Source organism: Somniosus microcephalus, chromosome 11 (genome assembly GCF_052327205.1).
Source record: "Somniosus microcephalus isolate GS21.2 chromosome 11, FLI_Smic_1.0, whole genome shotgun sequence".
NCBI lineage: Eukaryota > Metazoa > Chordata > Chondrichthyes > Squaliformes > Somniosidae > Somniosus > Somniosus microcephalus.
Window position 1 is genome coordinate 68,115,833 of NC_140997.1, and position 15,252 is coordinate 68,131,084.

At 52.1% G+C, this 15,252-nt stretch overlaps 1 protein-coding gene across 4 annotated transcripts in view; it reads left to right on the top strand.

Moving 5' to 3' along the window:
- Positions 1-15,252, top strand: part of vps35l (VPS35 endosomal protein sorting factor like) — a 147,124-nt gene that overhangs the window by 34,099 nt on the left and 97,773 nt on the right. For all 4 annotated transcript variants that reach the window (XM_086000833.1, XM_086000834.1, XM_086000836.1 and 1 more), the window contains exons 8-13: positions 1,206-1,290; positions 3,763-3,837; positions 5,049-5,145; positions 14,108-14,155; positions 14,380-14,473; positions 14,619-14,696. In XM_086000833.1, coding sequence (XP_085856959.1) covers positions 1,206-1,290; positions 3,763-3,837; positions 5,049-5,145; positions 14,108-14,155; positions 14,380-14,473; positions 14,619-14,696 — 477 coding nt within the window. The remainder of the gene's footprint in view (positions 1-1,205; positions 1,291-3,762; positions 3,838-5,048; positions 5,146-14,107; positions 14,156-14,379; positions 14,474-14,618; positions 14,697-15,252) is intronic.

The window sequence follows — 15,252 nt, forward strand, 5'->3', positions numbered from 1 at the left end:
AATCTGCTTCCACCAACTTTTCAAGCAGTGCATTCCAGATCGCAACAATTCTGCGTTTAAAAAAAAAAAAAAAAAAAGTTTTCTCATGTTGCCTTTCTTTTGCCAATCACCTTAAAGCTGTGTCCTCTGGTTTCCAATTCTTCTGCCATTGGAAACAGTTTCTCTTTATTTATTGTATCAAAACTGGTCATAATTTTGAACACCTCTGTCAAACCTGGTGATACTGTGATCACCGTTCTCCAAATGCTCCCCCACTGAAACATGCTCCACTTACCCCACTTCATTCCCCAGAACTAGATCCAGCACAGCTTCCTTCCTCATTGGGCTGGAAACACACTGATCAAGAAAGTTCACGTGTCAGGAATCCCCCCCCCCCCCCCCCTCTTTGCCCTTTACACTGTTACTATCCCAGCCTGTATTGGGATAATTGAAAGTTCCCATTATCTGTACTCTCTAGTTTTTGCATCGTTCTGTAATTTGCCTTCAAATTTGCTTCTCTATCTCCTTCCCACTATTTGGTGGCCTATGGTATACACCCAGTAGTATAATAGCTCCTCTATTGTTCCTTAATTCTAATCAAATAGATTCTGTCTTTGGCCCCTCAACTACATCATCCCTTTCCAGTGCTATAATAGTTTCTTTGATCAGTACTGTTGCCCTCCTTTCTTTCCTTCCTTATCTTTCCTGAATACCCATCCATCTTGAACAGATCCCTCCTGCCCTAGAACTGGTCCCTATGCCCCAGGAACCTGAAGCCCCCTCTCCTGCACTATTTCGCCAGCCATGCATTAACCTGTCTTATCCTACTATTCCTATACTCAGTATTGCGTGGTACTGGGAGTAATCCAGCGATAACTTTCTTTTGTGGTCCTGCTATTTATCTTCCTCCCCAGCTCCTGAAACTCTGACTGCAGGACCTCCAGCTTTTTCCTTCCTATTGATTCCCACATAGACTATGACTTCTGACTGTTCCCCTTCCCTCTCAAAATGTTCTGCACCCTCTCAATGATGTCCGTAGTACGTGCAGTATTGATATATTGTACACTGTCTTTCCAATGTTTTATCCTTTAAAATGTAACAGTATAAATATTTTTACTTTAAGTATAAACCAGTTCAATATTTTGATTTTTACTTGGTAGATAGATCTATAGATCTTACTCTTTTATCCAGTACTTTATTAATATTGAACTTTGTCCTGTTTACAGTGTTCAAAGCTGCTCTCCGATACCAGTGTGATCCAGTTTTACCCAAGCAAATTTGTTTTGATCACTGATATTTTGGATACTTTCGGTAAGGATAGCTGTAAAAAATTCCTATGGTATTCCTTCTGATATTGCCAGGCCACATCTAAGTTTAAAAGGAGAAGCGAAGGAGTATTTTACATGCAGTGCAATACAGGTTGACTATCCCTTATCCGAAAACCTTGGGACCAGCTGTGTTTCGGTTTTCGGAAATTTTCGGATTTCAGAAGGTATTATTTCAGACTGGGAAACTCTGAACATTAAATTAATTTGGTAATTAGTATTTGTATTTAATATAAATTTAAAAAGTTCAGGCTACCTCTTGCGACTGTTCCGTGTCTCATTCCCCTTCCTGCTTCTCTGTGCTGCCGCTCCCAGTCTGTTTACAGCTCCCCCTGCTCCGTGTTTCATTCCCCTTCCTGCTTCTCTGTGCTGCTGCTCCCAGTCTGTTTACAGCTCCCCATGCTTCCATGTTTCATTCCCCTTCCTGCTTCTCTGTGCTGCCGCTCCCAGTCTGTTTACAGCTCCCCCTGCTCCATATCTGAATTCCTTGACTTAGCGGGGGTCTGGGGCTCGACTGCCGCCGCCAGTTGTGGGAAAGCCGGATATCGGCTGACTCCTACGCTAAGCTGGCCCGCAAATCAGGTCAGAAAAGCATCGGCCGCGTCGGGTCATGTCGTGCGCACGACTTACGCTCCAGAAAAAAACTTTCGGTTTTCGGTTTTCAGAAGTGCGGATAAAGGATAGTCTACCTGTATTTTGCAGTGATTGGTGCTACTTGAAGGGTGCCAGAACTTTTCCTAATTTATTTGCTGTTCACAGGGAGGGAAAAAAGAGGAAGAAAGTTCTATTTGCAGACTAGAACAGTGAAGAAATAGAGTTGATTTATACCGAACTTTATCAGTAAATGACCATTACTTATGCTTCAGAAAATAGCTCGCAATAACCTTATCTGGAGTCCAACATTTTCATGGAGTGCAGCATTTTAAGTTTGCAGTGGTTTTTTTTGGAAGAAGGTGAATACTGACTTTCAATACTGATGATCACTTTAATAAAATCTCTGTGTACATACAAAATTATATCTTTTTAAAAATGATTTGAATTAATTTATTTGATGACGGCTATAAACCAGTTAAATCTTGCTCCTGCATCACCTCAATGTCTGAAATTACAGCCTCATAATTGCGTCGGGGTATCCATGATTCTATATAGAAATTTTAAAATTAAGCAGAATAGCAATGTGAAAAGTTATTAATGTTGAAAGTGTACTTTGAAATATTATTGTGCATCTAGGACATCTGGTCAGCATTTGTTACAGTTTTGCCCCCTTTTGCCTGGCACCATCATCCCTTTTGTCATTTAATCTCTCCTGCCTTCCACCCTATCACAGACCTTCCCTTTTGTTCTTTCCTCTCCTTTCTCCCCCCCCCCCCCCCCACAACCTTTCCCTGCCTCTGCACTTGCTTAAAACGTGTTATATCTCTAACTTTTTTCAGTTCTGGCGAAAGGTCGATGACCTGAAACGTTAACTCTGTTTCTCTCTCCACAGATGCTGCCAGACCTGCTGAGTATTTCCAGCATTTTCTGTTTTTATTTCAGATTTCCAGCATCCGCAGTATTTTGCTTTTGTGTTTGTTATAGTTATCTTTCAGTACGAATAATTAAACACTCTTAACAGCTGACTGTGCATTCACAGTGCACGTTTAGCATCAGTGCAAAGGGATTTTGGCTTCACATCAATGCTAAGCTTGTGGTGTATAAGATGGGTGTCAAGGCCTGAACTGATTGAAGCTAAATGGAGTGAGATTGCCTCCTCCAGGGAGCCTCCCTCGTCTTCCTTCCTGTTGGGCTTAGAGTCTGGATTCGGGCTGCTTTTTGTGTACGGAACTGAACACCATACTCCAGATGAGGATCTGACTAAGGCTCTATACAACTGAAGCATCATTTACTACTTTGTATTCCAGCCCCATTGAGATAAAGGCCAACATTTCATTAGTCTTTTTAATTACTTCGTGTATTTGTGCACTGTGTACATTGAACTCCCATCTACCATTGTTTTGCCCACCCACCTAGTCTGTCTATGTCCTTTGGTAACTTCTTGCTCCCATCTACACAACTTACTGTGTTTCCTAACATAGTGCCATCTGCAAACTTGGAAATACAACTCTCTATTCCTTCATCCGAGTCATTTAATATATATGGTGAAAAGCTGAGGCCCCAATACAGATCCCTGGGGAACACCATTTGACACATCCCACCAATTAGAGAGAATTTTCTTTATCCCTATTCTCTGTCCCCACCTCCCAACCAATTTCCAACCTCTTTAAACCTAATTTCCTGCCCTGTACACTTTCCAACTAAATATTTATATCCCCTTTAAACAATTCAGTTGAATCTGAATCTATGGCCTTTTGGAAGAGGTGCATTTCAGTCTGCATTCTCTCAACCATTTGTGTGAAGTATTCATGTAAAAAAAAAATTGAATTAAATGATCCCTTTTTGATTGTATTTGTGATTACAGGTAAACTAGTGTACGAGCGGATTTTGTCCATGTGTGCGAGTAGTCGAATTTCCCTTCCTGGAGTCCCGGTGCCAGGTAATTTTAATAAAAGAATTAAATGTTATGGGAATTTTAGAACCAATAAACGATAGTAAATCTTTGAAAGTGAATCCAATAAGAACCATTAACGTCACAGAATTATTACATTTAACCGATGCAGTAGGAAATGAATATTTTAGTTCTGAGTTTAATACTGGCAATTGTACTTGCAGCAGTGACTTTCCTAAGGGAGATTGTGTGAAAACCATAAATGACCTAGTTGTTGGAAACATAGGCCGCGATCTTACCTGAAGAGGCAAGTTGGGGGTGGGTCATCTGACTTGCAGGTTCCGATCCCGCCCCCAACAACGCCCGACGCACAGGTGCTATTTTGCGTCAATTGGCCTTGTTAAGCCTGTCCTGTGGGCTTGCCGGCCAAGTAAGAGAAAGCCGGTGTCAGATGACGCCAGTTGATGACGTGCCATCTGCCAGTTTTCTTAAAGGGGACACGCTCATTTTTGTTTGACATGATTTTTCAGTGTTTGACAGCATTGAGGTGCTGCAAACACTGACAATCACTGTACAAAGGTGAGCCCTTGCACCCAGGCTCTCCAGAGACACTCTCCTTAGGATAAAACAGATGGCAGCGGCAGGTGAGGTTACAGAAGCGATCTGTCACTGGTGAGAGAGGTTCTCCCAATGAGCTGGGACTACACAAACACTTCAAACCTTATTACCTACAGAAAAGCCTAAAAACATTAAAAATGATTTTCCCAGCATTTCCTTACCTCCTGAAGCCCACCAGTGTACCATTGGATCCTTCACACCACTTCTGCAGCTGTCATCAATGAAGAAACATCACGGTAGACTTACGCACGCCACACTTAGCTGGCGTGGAGTCTGGACGTCAGGAAGCCCACAGTCGACCTGGCACAATTGGAAAAAGCATCTTAACTGCCTGTTAACAAGCAGTTAAGTGGCTATAACCCTCTTCCCACCGCTAGGAGTCGGGTCCCTGTGCATATTGGGGACCCAGCTCCCGGGAAGATTGATTGGCATCGGGTTGGAAGTGGGTTCGGGACCCGCTGCCAATCTTTTTGATTTTGCCAGCAGTCCCGCCTCCAAACCCGACCCCTGAGCGCCGGCAAAATCGAGCCCATATATTTTGTATATATGTATATATGAATGAACAATGTATTTTAGCACTTTTATTTTACTTCATAATGTCACTAACCTTTTTAGTAATCAGTATTGTATTTGTAATGCAGATAACTTTGGTCCAGATGAAGTGAACGAAACTGCAAAAGAAACCTGTCTGAACTGGTTCTTCAAAATTGCCTCAATCAGGGAGCTCATTTCCAGATTGTATCCTTACACAAATTAATTTATTTGCGGGTCAGGATGGTCAAAATGTAAAATACAACCATCCACTAGTAGGAGCCTGATGGAAGAAGTACTCTGGCCACTTTTGCACTCTTCCTCTTGGCTGTTTAGCGTCCCTCTCGTAGATACTTACTAGCAGGCCACTTGCAGCCCTTTTAATTGAGGGGAAGGGGAATGAAGAAATGTATCTTACAAAAAAATTCCTTGAAAGGATTATAATTTACTTGCTAATCTATTGAGAAATTTCCCATACAACATAATTAAATTTGCCAACTATCCTGGATTACCCAGGCGTCTTCTGGAATGCAGAGATGACTGTGGGTTCAGTGACATTCCCCCACCTGCCGCCACAGAGAGCCAGGCCCCCGTTTCGGGGTGAGCGGAAGCCCAAGGAAATGGGGGCTCGGGGGAGAGCAGGAGACTGGGAAATGGGGACTCGAGGGAGAGGAGGAGAACGGGGGCTCGAGGAGAGGGGGGACTGGGGAATGGAGGCTCGGAGGGGGGGAATTGGGGAATGGAGGCTCGGAGGGGGGGAATTGGGGAATGGAGGCTCGGAGGGGGGGAATTGGGGAATGGAGGCTCGGAGGGGGGGAATTGGGGAATGGAGGCTCGGAGGGGGGGAATTGGGGAATGGAGGCTCGGAGGGGGGAATTGGGGAATGGAGGCTCGGAGGGGGGAATTGGGGAATGGAGGCTCGGAGGGGGGAATTGGGGAATGGAGGGGGGAATTGGGGAATGGAGGCTCGGAGGGGGGAATTGGGGAATGGAGGCTCGGGGGAGGGGGGAATGGGGGTTTGGGGGGAGATTGGGGGTTTGGGGGGGAGACTGGGGAATGGGGGGGTTTGGGGGGGAGACTGGGGAATGGGGGTTTGGGGGGGAGACTGGGGAATGGGGGTTGGGGGGGAGACTGGGGGTTTGGGGGGGAGACTGGGGAATGGGGGTTTGGGGGGGAGACTGGGGAATGGGGGTGGGGGGGAGACTGGGGAATGGGGGTTGGGGGGAGACTGGGGAATGGGGGTTTGGGGGGGAGACTGGGGAATGGGGGTTTGGGGGGAGACTGGGGAATGGGGGTTTGGGGGGGAGACTGGGGAATGGGGGTTGGGGGGAGACTGGGGAATGGGGGTTTGATGGGGGTTTGGGGGGGGAATGGGGGTTTGGGGGGGAATGGGGGTTTGGGTGGGGAATGGGGGTTTGGGGGGGGAGACTGGGGAATGGGGGTTTGGGGGGCAGACTGGGGAATGGGGGAGACGGGGGAGACTGGGGAATGGGGGTTTGGGGGGGAATGGGGGTTTCGGGGGGAGACTGGGGAACGGGGGTTTGGTGGGGGAAGACTGGGGAATGGGGGGGAGAGACTGGGGAATGGGGGTTTGGGGGGGAGACTGGGGAATGGGGGTTGGGGGGGAGACTGGGAATGGGGGTTTGGGGGGGAAGACTGGGGAATGGGGCGGGAGAGACTGGGGAATGGGGGTTTGGGGGGGAGACTGGGGAATGGGGGTTGTGGGGGAGACTGGGGGTTGGGGGGGAGACTGGGGAATGGGGGTTTGGGGGGGAGACTGGGGAACGGGGGTTTGGTGGGGGAAGACTGGGGAATGGGGCGGGAGAGACTGGGGAATGGGGGTTTGGGGGGGAGACTGGGGAATGGGGGTTGGGGGGGAGACTGGGGGTTGGGGGGGAGACTGGGGAATGGGGGTTTGTGGGGGGAGACTGGGGAATGGGGGTTGTGGGGGAGACTGGGGGTTGGGGGGGGAGACTGGGGAATGGGGGTTTGGGGGGGGGAGACTGGGGAACGGGGGTTTGGTGGGGGAAGACTGGGGAATGGGGCGGGAGAGACTGGGGAATGGGGGTTTGGGGGGGAGACTGGGGAATGGGGGTTGGGGGGAGACTGGGGGTTGGGGGGGAGACTGGGGAATGGGGGTTTGTGGGGGGAGACTGGGGAATGGGGGTTTGGTGGGGGAAGACGGGGGGGGAGAGACTGGGGAATGGGGGTTGCGGGGGGGAATGGGGGTTTGGTGGGGGAGACTGGGGAATGGGGGTTTGGTGGGGGAAGACTGGGGGGGGAGAGACTGGGGAATGGGGGTTGCGGGGGGAGAGACTGGGGAATGGGGGTTTGGGGAGGAGAGACTGGGGAATGGGGGTTGGGGGGGAGACTGGGGAACGGGGGTTGGGGGGGAGACGGGAACGGGGGTTTGGGGGGGGTTTGGGGGGAGACTGGGGAATGGGGGTTTGTGGGGGAGAGACTGGGGGTTTGGGGGGGGAGAGACTGGGGAATGGGGGTTGGGGGGAGACTGGGGAACGGGGGTTTGGGGGGAGACTGGGGAACGGGGGTTTGGGGGGAGACTGGGGAATGGGGGTTTGGGGGGGAGACTGGGGAATGGGGGTTTGGGGGGAGAGACTGGGGAATGGGGGTTGGGGGGGAGACTGGGGAACGGGGGTTTGGTGGGGGAAGACTGGGGGGGGCGGGGGAGAGACTGGGGGTTTGGGGGGGAGAGACTGGGGAATGGGGGTTTGGGGAGGAGAGACTGGGGAACGGGGGTTTGGGGGGGAGACTGGGGAACGGGGGTTTGGGGAGGAGAGACTGGGGAACGGGGGTTTGGGGAGGAGAGACTGGGGAACGGGGGTTTGGGGAGGAGAGACTGGGGAACGGGGGTTTGGGGGGGAGAGACTGGGGAATGGGGGTTTGGGGGGGAGACACTGGGGAATGGGGGTTTGGGGGGGAGACACTGGGGAATGGGGGTTTGGGGGGGAGACACTGGGGAATGGGGGTTTGGGGGGGAGACACTGGGGAATGGGGGTTTGGGGGGGAGACACTGGGGAATGGGGGTTTGGGGGGAGACACTGGGGAATGGGGGTTTGGGGGGGAGACACTGGGGAATGGGGGTTTGGGGGGGGAGACACTGGGGAATGGGGGTTTGGGGAGGAGAGACGGGGGTTTGGGGAGGAGAGACTGGGGAACGGGGGTTTGGGGGGGAGACTGGGGAACGGGGGTTTGGGGGGGAGACTGGGGAACGGGGGTTTGGGGGGGAGACTGGGGAATGGGGGTTTGGGGGGGAGACTGGGGAACGGGGGTTTGGTGGGGGAAGACTGGGGAATGGGGGGGAGACACTGGGGAATGGGGGTTTGGGGGGGGAGACACTGGGGAATGGGGGTTTGGGGGGGGAGACTGGGGAACGGGGGTTTGGTGGGGGAGAGACTGGGGACCGGGGTTTTTGGGGGGGAGACTGGGGAACGGGGGTTTGGGGAGGAGAGACTGGGGAACGGGGGTTTGGTGGGGGAGACTGGGGAACGGGGGTTTGGGGAGGAGAGACTGGGGAACGGGGGTTTGGGGAGGAGAGACTGGGGAACGGGGGTTTGGGGGGGAGACACTGGGGAATGGGGGTTTGGGGGGGAGACACTGGGGAATGGGGGTTTGGGGGGGAGACACTGGGGAATGGGGGTTTGGGGGGGAGACACTGGTGAATGGGGGTTTGGGGAGGAGAGACTGGGGAACGGGGGTTTCGGGGGGAGACTGGGGAACGGGGGTTTGGGGGGGAGACTGGGGAACGGGGGTTTGGGGGGGAGACTGGGGAATGGGGGTTTGGTGGGGGAAGACTGGGGAACGGGGGTTTGGGGGGGAGACTGGGGAACGGGGGTTTGGGGGGGAGACTGGGGAACGGGGGTTTGGGGGGGAGACTGGGGAATGGGGGTTTGGTGGGGGAAGACGGGAATGGGGGTTTGGGGGGAGAGACTGGGGAATGGGGGTTTGGGGGGGAGACACTGGGGAATGGGGGTTTGGGGGGGCGACACTGGGGAATGGGGGTTTGGGGGGGAGACACGGGAATGGGGGTTTGGGGGGGAGACACTGGGGAATGGGGGTTTGGGGGGAGACACTGGGGAATGGGGGTTTGGGGGGGGAGACACTGGGGAATGGGGGTTTGGGGGGGAGACACGGGAATGGGGGTTTGGGGGGGAGACACTGGGGAATGGGGGTTTGGGGGGGAGACACTGGGGAATGGGGGTTTGGGGGGGAGACACTGGGGAATGGGGGTTTGGGGGGGAGACACTGGGGAATGGGGGTTTGGGGGGGAGACACTGGGGAATGGGGGTTTGGGGGGGAGACGCTGGGGAATGGGGGTTTGGGGGGGGAGACACTGGGGAATGGGGGTTTGGGGGGGGAGACACTGGGGAATGGGGGTTTGGGGGGGGAATGGGGGGGTTTGTGGGGGAGACTGGGGAATGGGGGGGCGGTTGGGGGGGAGACTGGGGAATGGGGGTGATGCACTATCAACAACACCAAAGACTACGAGTTGAACTTATACGATGTAGGCTTTTATTGACTAAGAACTGGAGCATGCCTCTGCTAGTGAATCCATCCTAAGAGCTCCCGGGGGAAGGGTGGTGAGTCACCTTTATACCCGGGCTCAGGGGCGGAGACATGCCTGGACTTGTACAGAGTTAACAGTGGTTTACCACACAGACATGTACAGGGTTAACAGTGGTTTACCACATTCACCCCTCATTTAAAAAAGAGTCCGGCGGGGACGAGCCCCTGTCGCTGTGGATGTAATTGGGGATGCCAAATATGGCGAACAGGTCGTTGAGGCACCTGATGACTGTGGCGCTGGTCATGTCCGGGCAGGGGATGGCGAAGGGGAAACTGGAGTACTCGTCAATAATATTGAGGAAGTACGTGTTGCGGTCAGAGGAGGGAAGGGGCCCCTTGAAATCGACGCTGAGACGTTCGAAGGGGCGGGTGGCTTTAATCAGGTGTGCCCTGTCTGGCCTATAAAAATGCGGTTTGCATTCGGCGCAGACCTGGCAGTTCCTGGTCATGGTCCTGACGACCTCGATGGAGTAAGGCAGGTTGCGAGCTTTAATAAAGTGGAAGAACCTGGTGACCCCCGGGTGGCAGAGATCATTGTGGAGGGTCCGTAGCCTATCGACTTGTGCGTTGGCACATGTCCCACGGGATAGGGCGTCTGGGGGCTCATTAAGTTTCCCGGGCCGGTATAAGATATCGTAGTTGTAGGTGGATAACTCGATCCTCCACCGCAATATCTTATCATTTTTGATTTTCCCCCTTTGTCTGTTGTTAAACATAAATGCTGCTGACCGTTGGTCAGTGAGCAGGGTGAAACGTTTACTGGCCAGGTAATGCCTCCAGTGCCGCACAGCCTCCACTATCGCCTGGGCCTCCTTCTCGACTGAGGAGTGTCGAATTTCGGGGCCCTGGAGGGTCCGTGAAAAGAAGGCCTCGGGTCTCCCCACCTTGTTAAGGGTTGCGGCTAGGGCGAAGTCGGATGCATCGCTCTCCACTTGGAAAGGGATGGACTCATCCACTGCGTGCATTGTGGCCTTCGCAATGTCCTCTTTTATGAGGGTGAAGGCCGCACGGGCCTCTGCCGTCAGGGGGAAGGAGGTTGACTTGATGAGGGGCCGGGCTTTGTCCGCATAGTTGGGCACCCACTGGGCGTAGTAAGAGAAGAACCCTAGGCATCTCTTCAGGGCTTTTAGGCAGTGGGGGAGGGGTAGTTCCAGGAGGGGTCGCATTCGGTCGGGGTCGGGGCCGATGATTCCGTTTTCCACCACGCAGCCAAGAATAGCGAGGCGCGCGGTGCGGAACATACATTTTTCTCTGTTGTATGTCAGATTCCGCCGTTGGGCCGTACGGAGGAATTTTTCTAGGTTGGCGTCGTGGTCCTGCCGGTCATGGCCGCAGATGGTGACGTTGTCTAGATAGGGGAAGGTGGCCTGCAGCGCGTTCTGGTCAACCATCCGGTCCATCTCCCTTTGGAAGACCGAGACCCCGTTGGTGACGCCGAAGGGGACTCGGAGGAAGTGGTAGAGGCGACTGTCAGCCTCGAAGGCCGTGTACTGGCGGTCCTCAGGCCTGATGGGGAGCTGGTGGTATGCCGACTTCAGATCAATCGTCGAGAATACCCGGTATTGTGCTATCTGGTTGACCATGTCAGATATGCGGGGAAGTGGGTATGCGCCTAATTGCGTGTATCGATTGATCGTCTGGCTGTAATCCATAACCAGGCGCTGTTTTTCGCCGGTCTTTACTACCACCACTTGGGCTCGCCATGGGCTGGTGCTGCCCTCGATAATCCCTTCCCTCAGGAGTCTTTCTACTTCTGATTTAATAAAGCTCCTATCCCCGGCACTGTACCGCCTGCTTTTAGTAGCAATTGGCTTGCAGTCTTTGGCGAGGTTAGCGAACAACAGGGGGGGGTTTGACCTTCAGGGTGGACAGGCTGCATACTTTGCGTGGCGCCGTGTTTAAATTCTGCCGGCTGCAGACTGTAAGTGGGGGCAGGGGCCCGCCATATGCCATCGTGACGCTCTCCAGATGGCATTGGAAGTCTAATCCTAGCAGTACGGGAGCGCAGAGCTGTGGCAGGACGAGGAATTTAAAATCTCTGTACTCCACGCCGTTCACTGTCCGAGTCGCTACACAGTAGCCGCCGACGTCCGCCGTATGGGACTTTGAGGCCATAAAGACCTGGTGGCGTGTGTGCATAACCGATAGGGAGTAGCGTCGCACCGTGTCGGGGTGGATGAAGCTCTCCGTGCTTCCGCAGTCGAAAAGGCAATTTGTGGCATGGCTATTTACCTTTACGTTCATCATGGACCTGGCTAGTTGATGGGGCCTAGATTGGTCCAGGGTGATGGAGGCCATCGTCGAGGTTGGTGGGTCGCTGTAGTATTCGCCCGTGCCGGGGGCCTGGTCCCGAAATGGTGTCCAAGATGGCGGCTCCCCTGCGGCTGGTGGTGCCCAAAATGGCGGCCCGCACGGCTCACACGTGGTTGGTGGGGTCCAAAATGGCGGCCTGTACGGTTCACACGCGGCGCTGCTGGAATTGGGGGTCGATTTCGCCCTGCACACTCTCGCGTAGTGGCCTTGCCGCATTTGGAGGAGGTCACGTCCTTTGCTGGGCATTGCTGTCTGGGGTGCTTGGCCTGGCCGCAGAAGTAGCATTTCTCTGGTCATTGCAGCTGTAGTTGGGCTGCTGGCAGCTTGTGGCCTTACCGGGTCCCAAGATGGCTGCTCCCGTGACATCCACGCGGCCATCCGGTCAGGGGGGTAGGCGTCCATGTTCTGGAGGGCCACGTCTAACGAGCTAGCGAGGGCCACCGTCTTCTGCAGGTCGAGCCCCCTCTGTTCCAGCAGCCTCTGCCAAGTATAGTTGGACCTGATGCCGGCTACGTAGGCGTCTCGGATCAGGTCTTCCGTGCATTCCTTGGCCGTCACCACTTTGCAATTACAGTCCCGGCCGAGGACTCTCAGTGCCAGTAAATATTCGGCGCCCGATTCCCCGGGGCGCTGTTTTCGGGCAGCCAGGAGGTTTCTGGCGTAGACCTCGTTAACAGGCCTCACGTATTGTTCCTTTAGCGTCGCGATGGCGGCCGCGTAAGTTGTGGCGTCGCGGATGATCGAGTAGACTCGGTGGCTCACCCATGAGTTCAAGACAAGCCGTTTCGCGTCATCTGTAGTGACGGTAGTGCTGGAGGCCTCCAGGAAGGCTTCGAAACAGCTCAGCCAGTGTTCAAAGTTATTGGCTGCATCTGCTGCTTGAGGATCCAGGTCTAAACGTTCCGGCTTCAAGATTTGCTCCATGTTGAAAATTAGTCAATAAAATTGATGCACTATCAACAACACCAAAGACTACGAGTTGAACTTATACGATGTAGGCTTTTATTGACTAAGAACTGGAGCATGCCTCTGCTAGTGAATCCATCCTAAGAGCTCCCGGGGGAAGGGTGGTGAGTCACCTTTATACCCGGGCTTAGGGGTGGAGCCAGGGGCGGAGACATGCCTGGACTTGTACAGAGTTAACAGTGGTTTACCACACAGACATGTACAGGGTTAACAGTGGTTTACCACAGGGGGTTTGGGGGGAGACTGGGGAATGGGCGTTTGTGAGGGGAGACTGGGGAATGGGCGTTTGTGGGGGGAGACTGGGGAATGGGCGTTTGGGGGGGGAGACTGGGGAATGGACGTTTGGGGGGGGAGACTGGGGAATGGGCGTTTGGGGGGGGAGACTGGGGAATGGGCGTTTGGGGGGGGGAGACTGGGGAATGGGCGTTTGGGGGGGGGGAGACTGGGGAATGGGCGTTTGGGGGGGGGGGAGACTGGGGAATGGGCGTTTGGGGGGGAGACTGGGGGGTTTGGGGGGGGAGACTGGGGGTTTGGGGGGGGAGACTGGGGGTTTGGGGCCGTCTGGGGGATGAGACTGGGGAATGGGGCCGTCTGGGGGATGAGACTGGGGAATGGGGCCGTCTGGGGGATGAGACTGGGGAATGGGGCCGTCTGGGGGATGAGACTGGGGAATGGGGCCGTCTGGGGGATGAGACTGGGGAATGGGGCCGTCTGGGGGATGAGGGTCGGGGAGATTGGATAATGGGGATCAGAGAACAAGACTGGTGGTGGGGGTGAGAGGCAGCCTGGGGGATGGGGTCAGGGAGAGAGGGCGTTTGGATAATGGGGCCAGTGAAGGGCACGGGAGGGGGGAAGCGAGGGAGACAATGGAATAGGGGACATGGGGGCTGGGATTTGGGGTTTTGTGGTGAGGGAGAGACGACATCAGAATAGGAGTCAGGGCGATAGGGAGACTGGGGAATGTGGGTTCGGAGAATGGGCTTCGGGCGAGTGGAAGACTGGAGAAAGAGAGGTGATCAAACCTGCAGGAATATCTCCTACCAGAGTAGGCAACCCTAAATATAATACAGAACATTTTGTCACTATATCTGCAATTTCTGCTACTAATGCTAGAACAGTTGAGTGTATTACTGTTTAATTTGTAAAACTTATTCTATAAGGATTAAAAACCCTTGATCACTAAAGTAGAACGGTTGACTATTTGAATTATGTCCAAATACTATTACTCTTCGTGAAGTTATATTTCAAGTTAACAGTTTTGTGCTTTACATACAGTGGAAAATGTATTTGCCTTAAGTTAACTTAGTTATGTGGAGGTGGCCATATTAAAATGTAATACTTTCCTTTCTAAAACGTAAGTATGCTGGAATGTCTATTCTCATTTTAGGAATTTTTAAAACTTTTTTTAGTACATATCTAAACCACAAGTGGATCTAACTTTGTACAAGACCAGTTAAACTTATCAAACTGGTGTGATGAAAATTTGTACTGAGATTTTTCAATTAATTTAGTTTGAATGTTATTGGTGAATATGTCCTTATCAAGTGATGTGATATCCCATTTTGAAATTTTTTTAAGTGGTATCTCTGAGACTCTTCCTCGGTTAACATCTATGATAAGAGGCATTGGTGATCCATTGGTCGCTGTCTATGCTAGAGCATATCTTTGCAGGGTAAGTTAGTGTCCTTTTCAACTTTTTAGATTATATAGAAGTGACCTTTCTGGTTAATTTATAAGCATCTCACAACGTTTACATAGTAAAAATGGTTCTACATTATTCTCGCGTCATCCTTTTTTTTTTCTCCTTTCTCCAACAGGTCGGCGTGGAAGTGGCACCACATTTGAAAGAGAACTTAAATAAGAATTTTTTTGATTTCCTCTCCACGTTTAAACAAGTATGAAATTAGTTTAGTCTATTATTGATTTAGGAAATTATTCTACTTTTTTTTGCATTCATCCCTCAACCCTGTACAAGATGCAGTATGACCACAAATCTCTGAAACTTCTACCAGTATCAACAGTTCACATTTGAATCTGCGTTGACTGTTTTACCGTAAAGCCCAGTTTACGCTTTTCTTGATCGCTCTGCGTATGTATATTTTAAAAAATAAGTCTAAATTCTAAAATTGGACATTCTGCATTGCACCATTTTTAAAATTAATTCACAGGATGTGAGCATCGCTGGCAAGGCCGGCATTTATTGCCCATCCCTAATTGCCCTTGAGTCGCTTGCTAGGCCATTTCAGAGGGCAGTTAAGAGTCAACCACATTGCTGTGGGTCTGGAGTCACATATAGGCCAGACCGGGTAAGGACGGCAGATTTCCTTCCCTAAAGGACATTAGTGAACCAGATGAGTTTTTACTACAATCCAGTAGTTTCATGGTCACCATTACTGATGCTAGTTTTTATTCCAGATTTATTTAATTAATTGAATTTAAATTCCCCAGCTG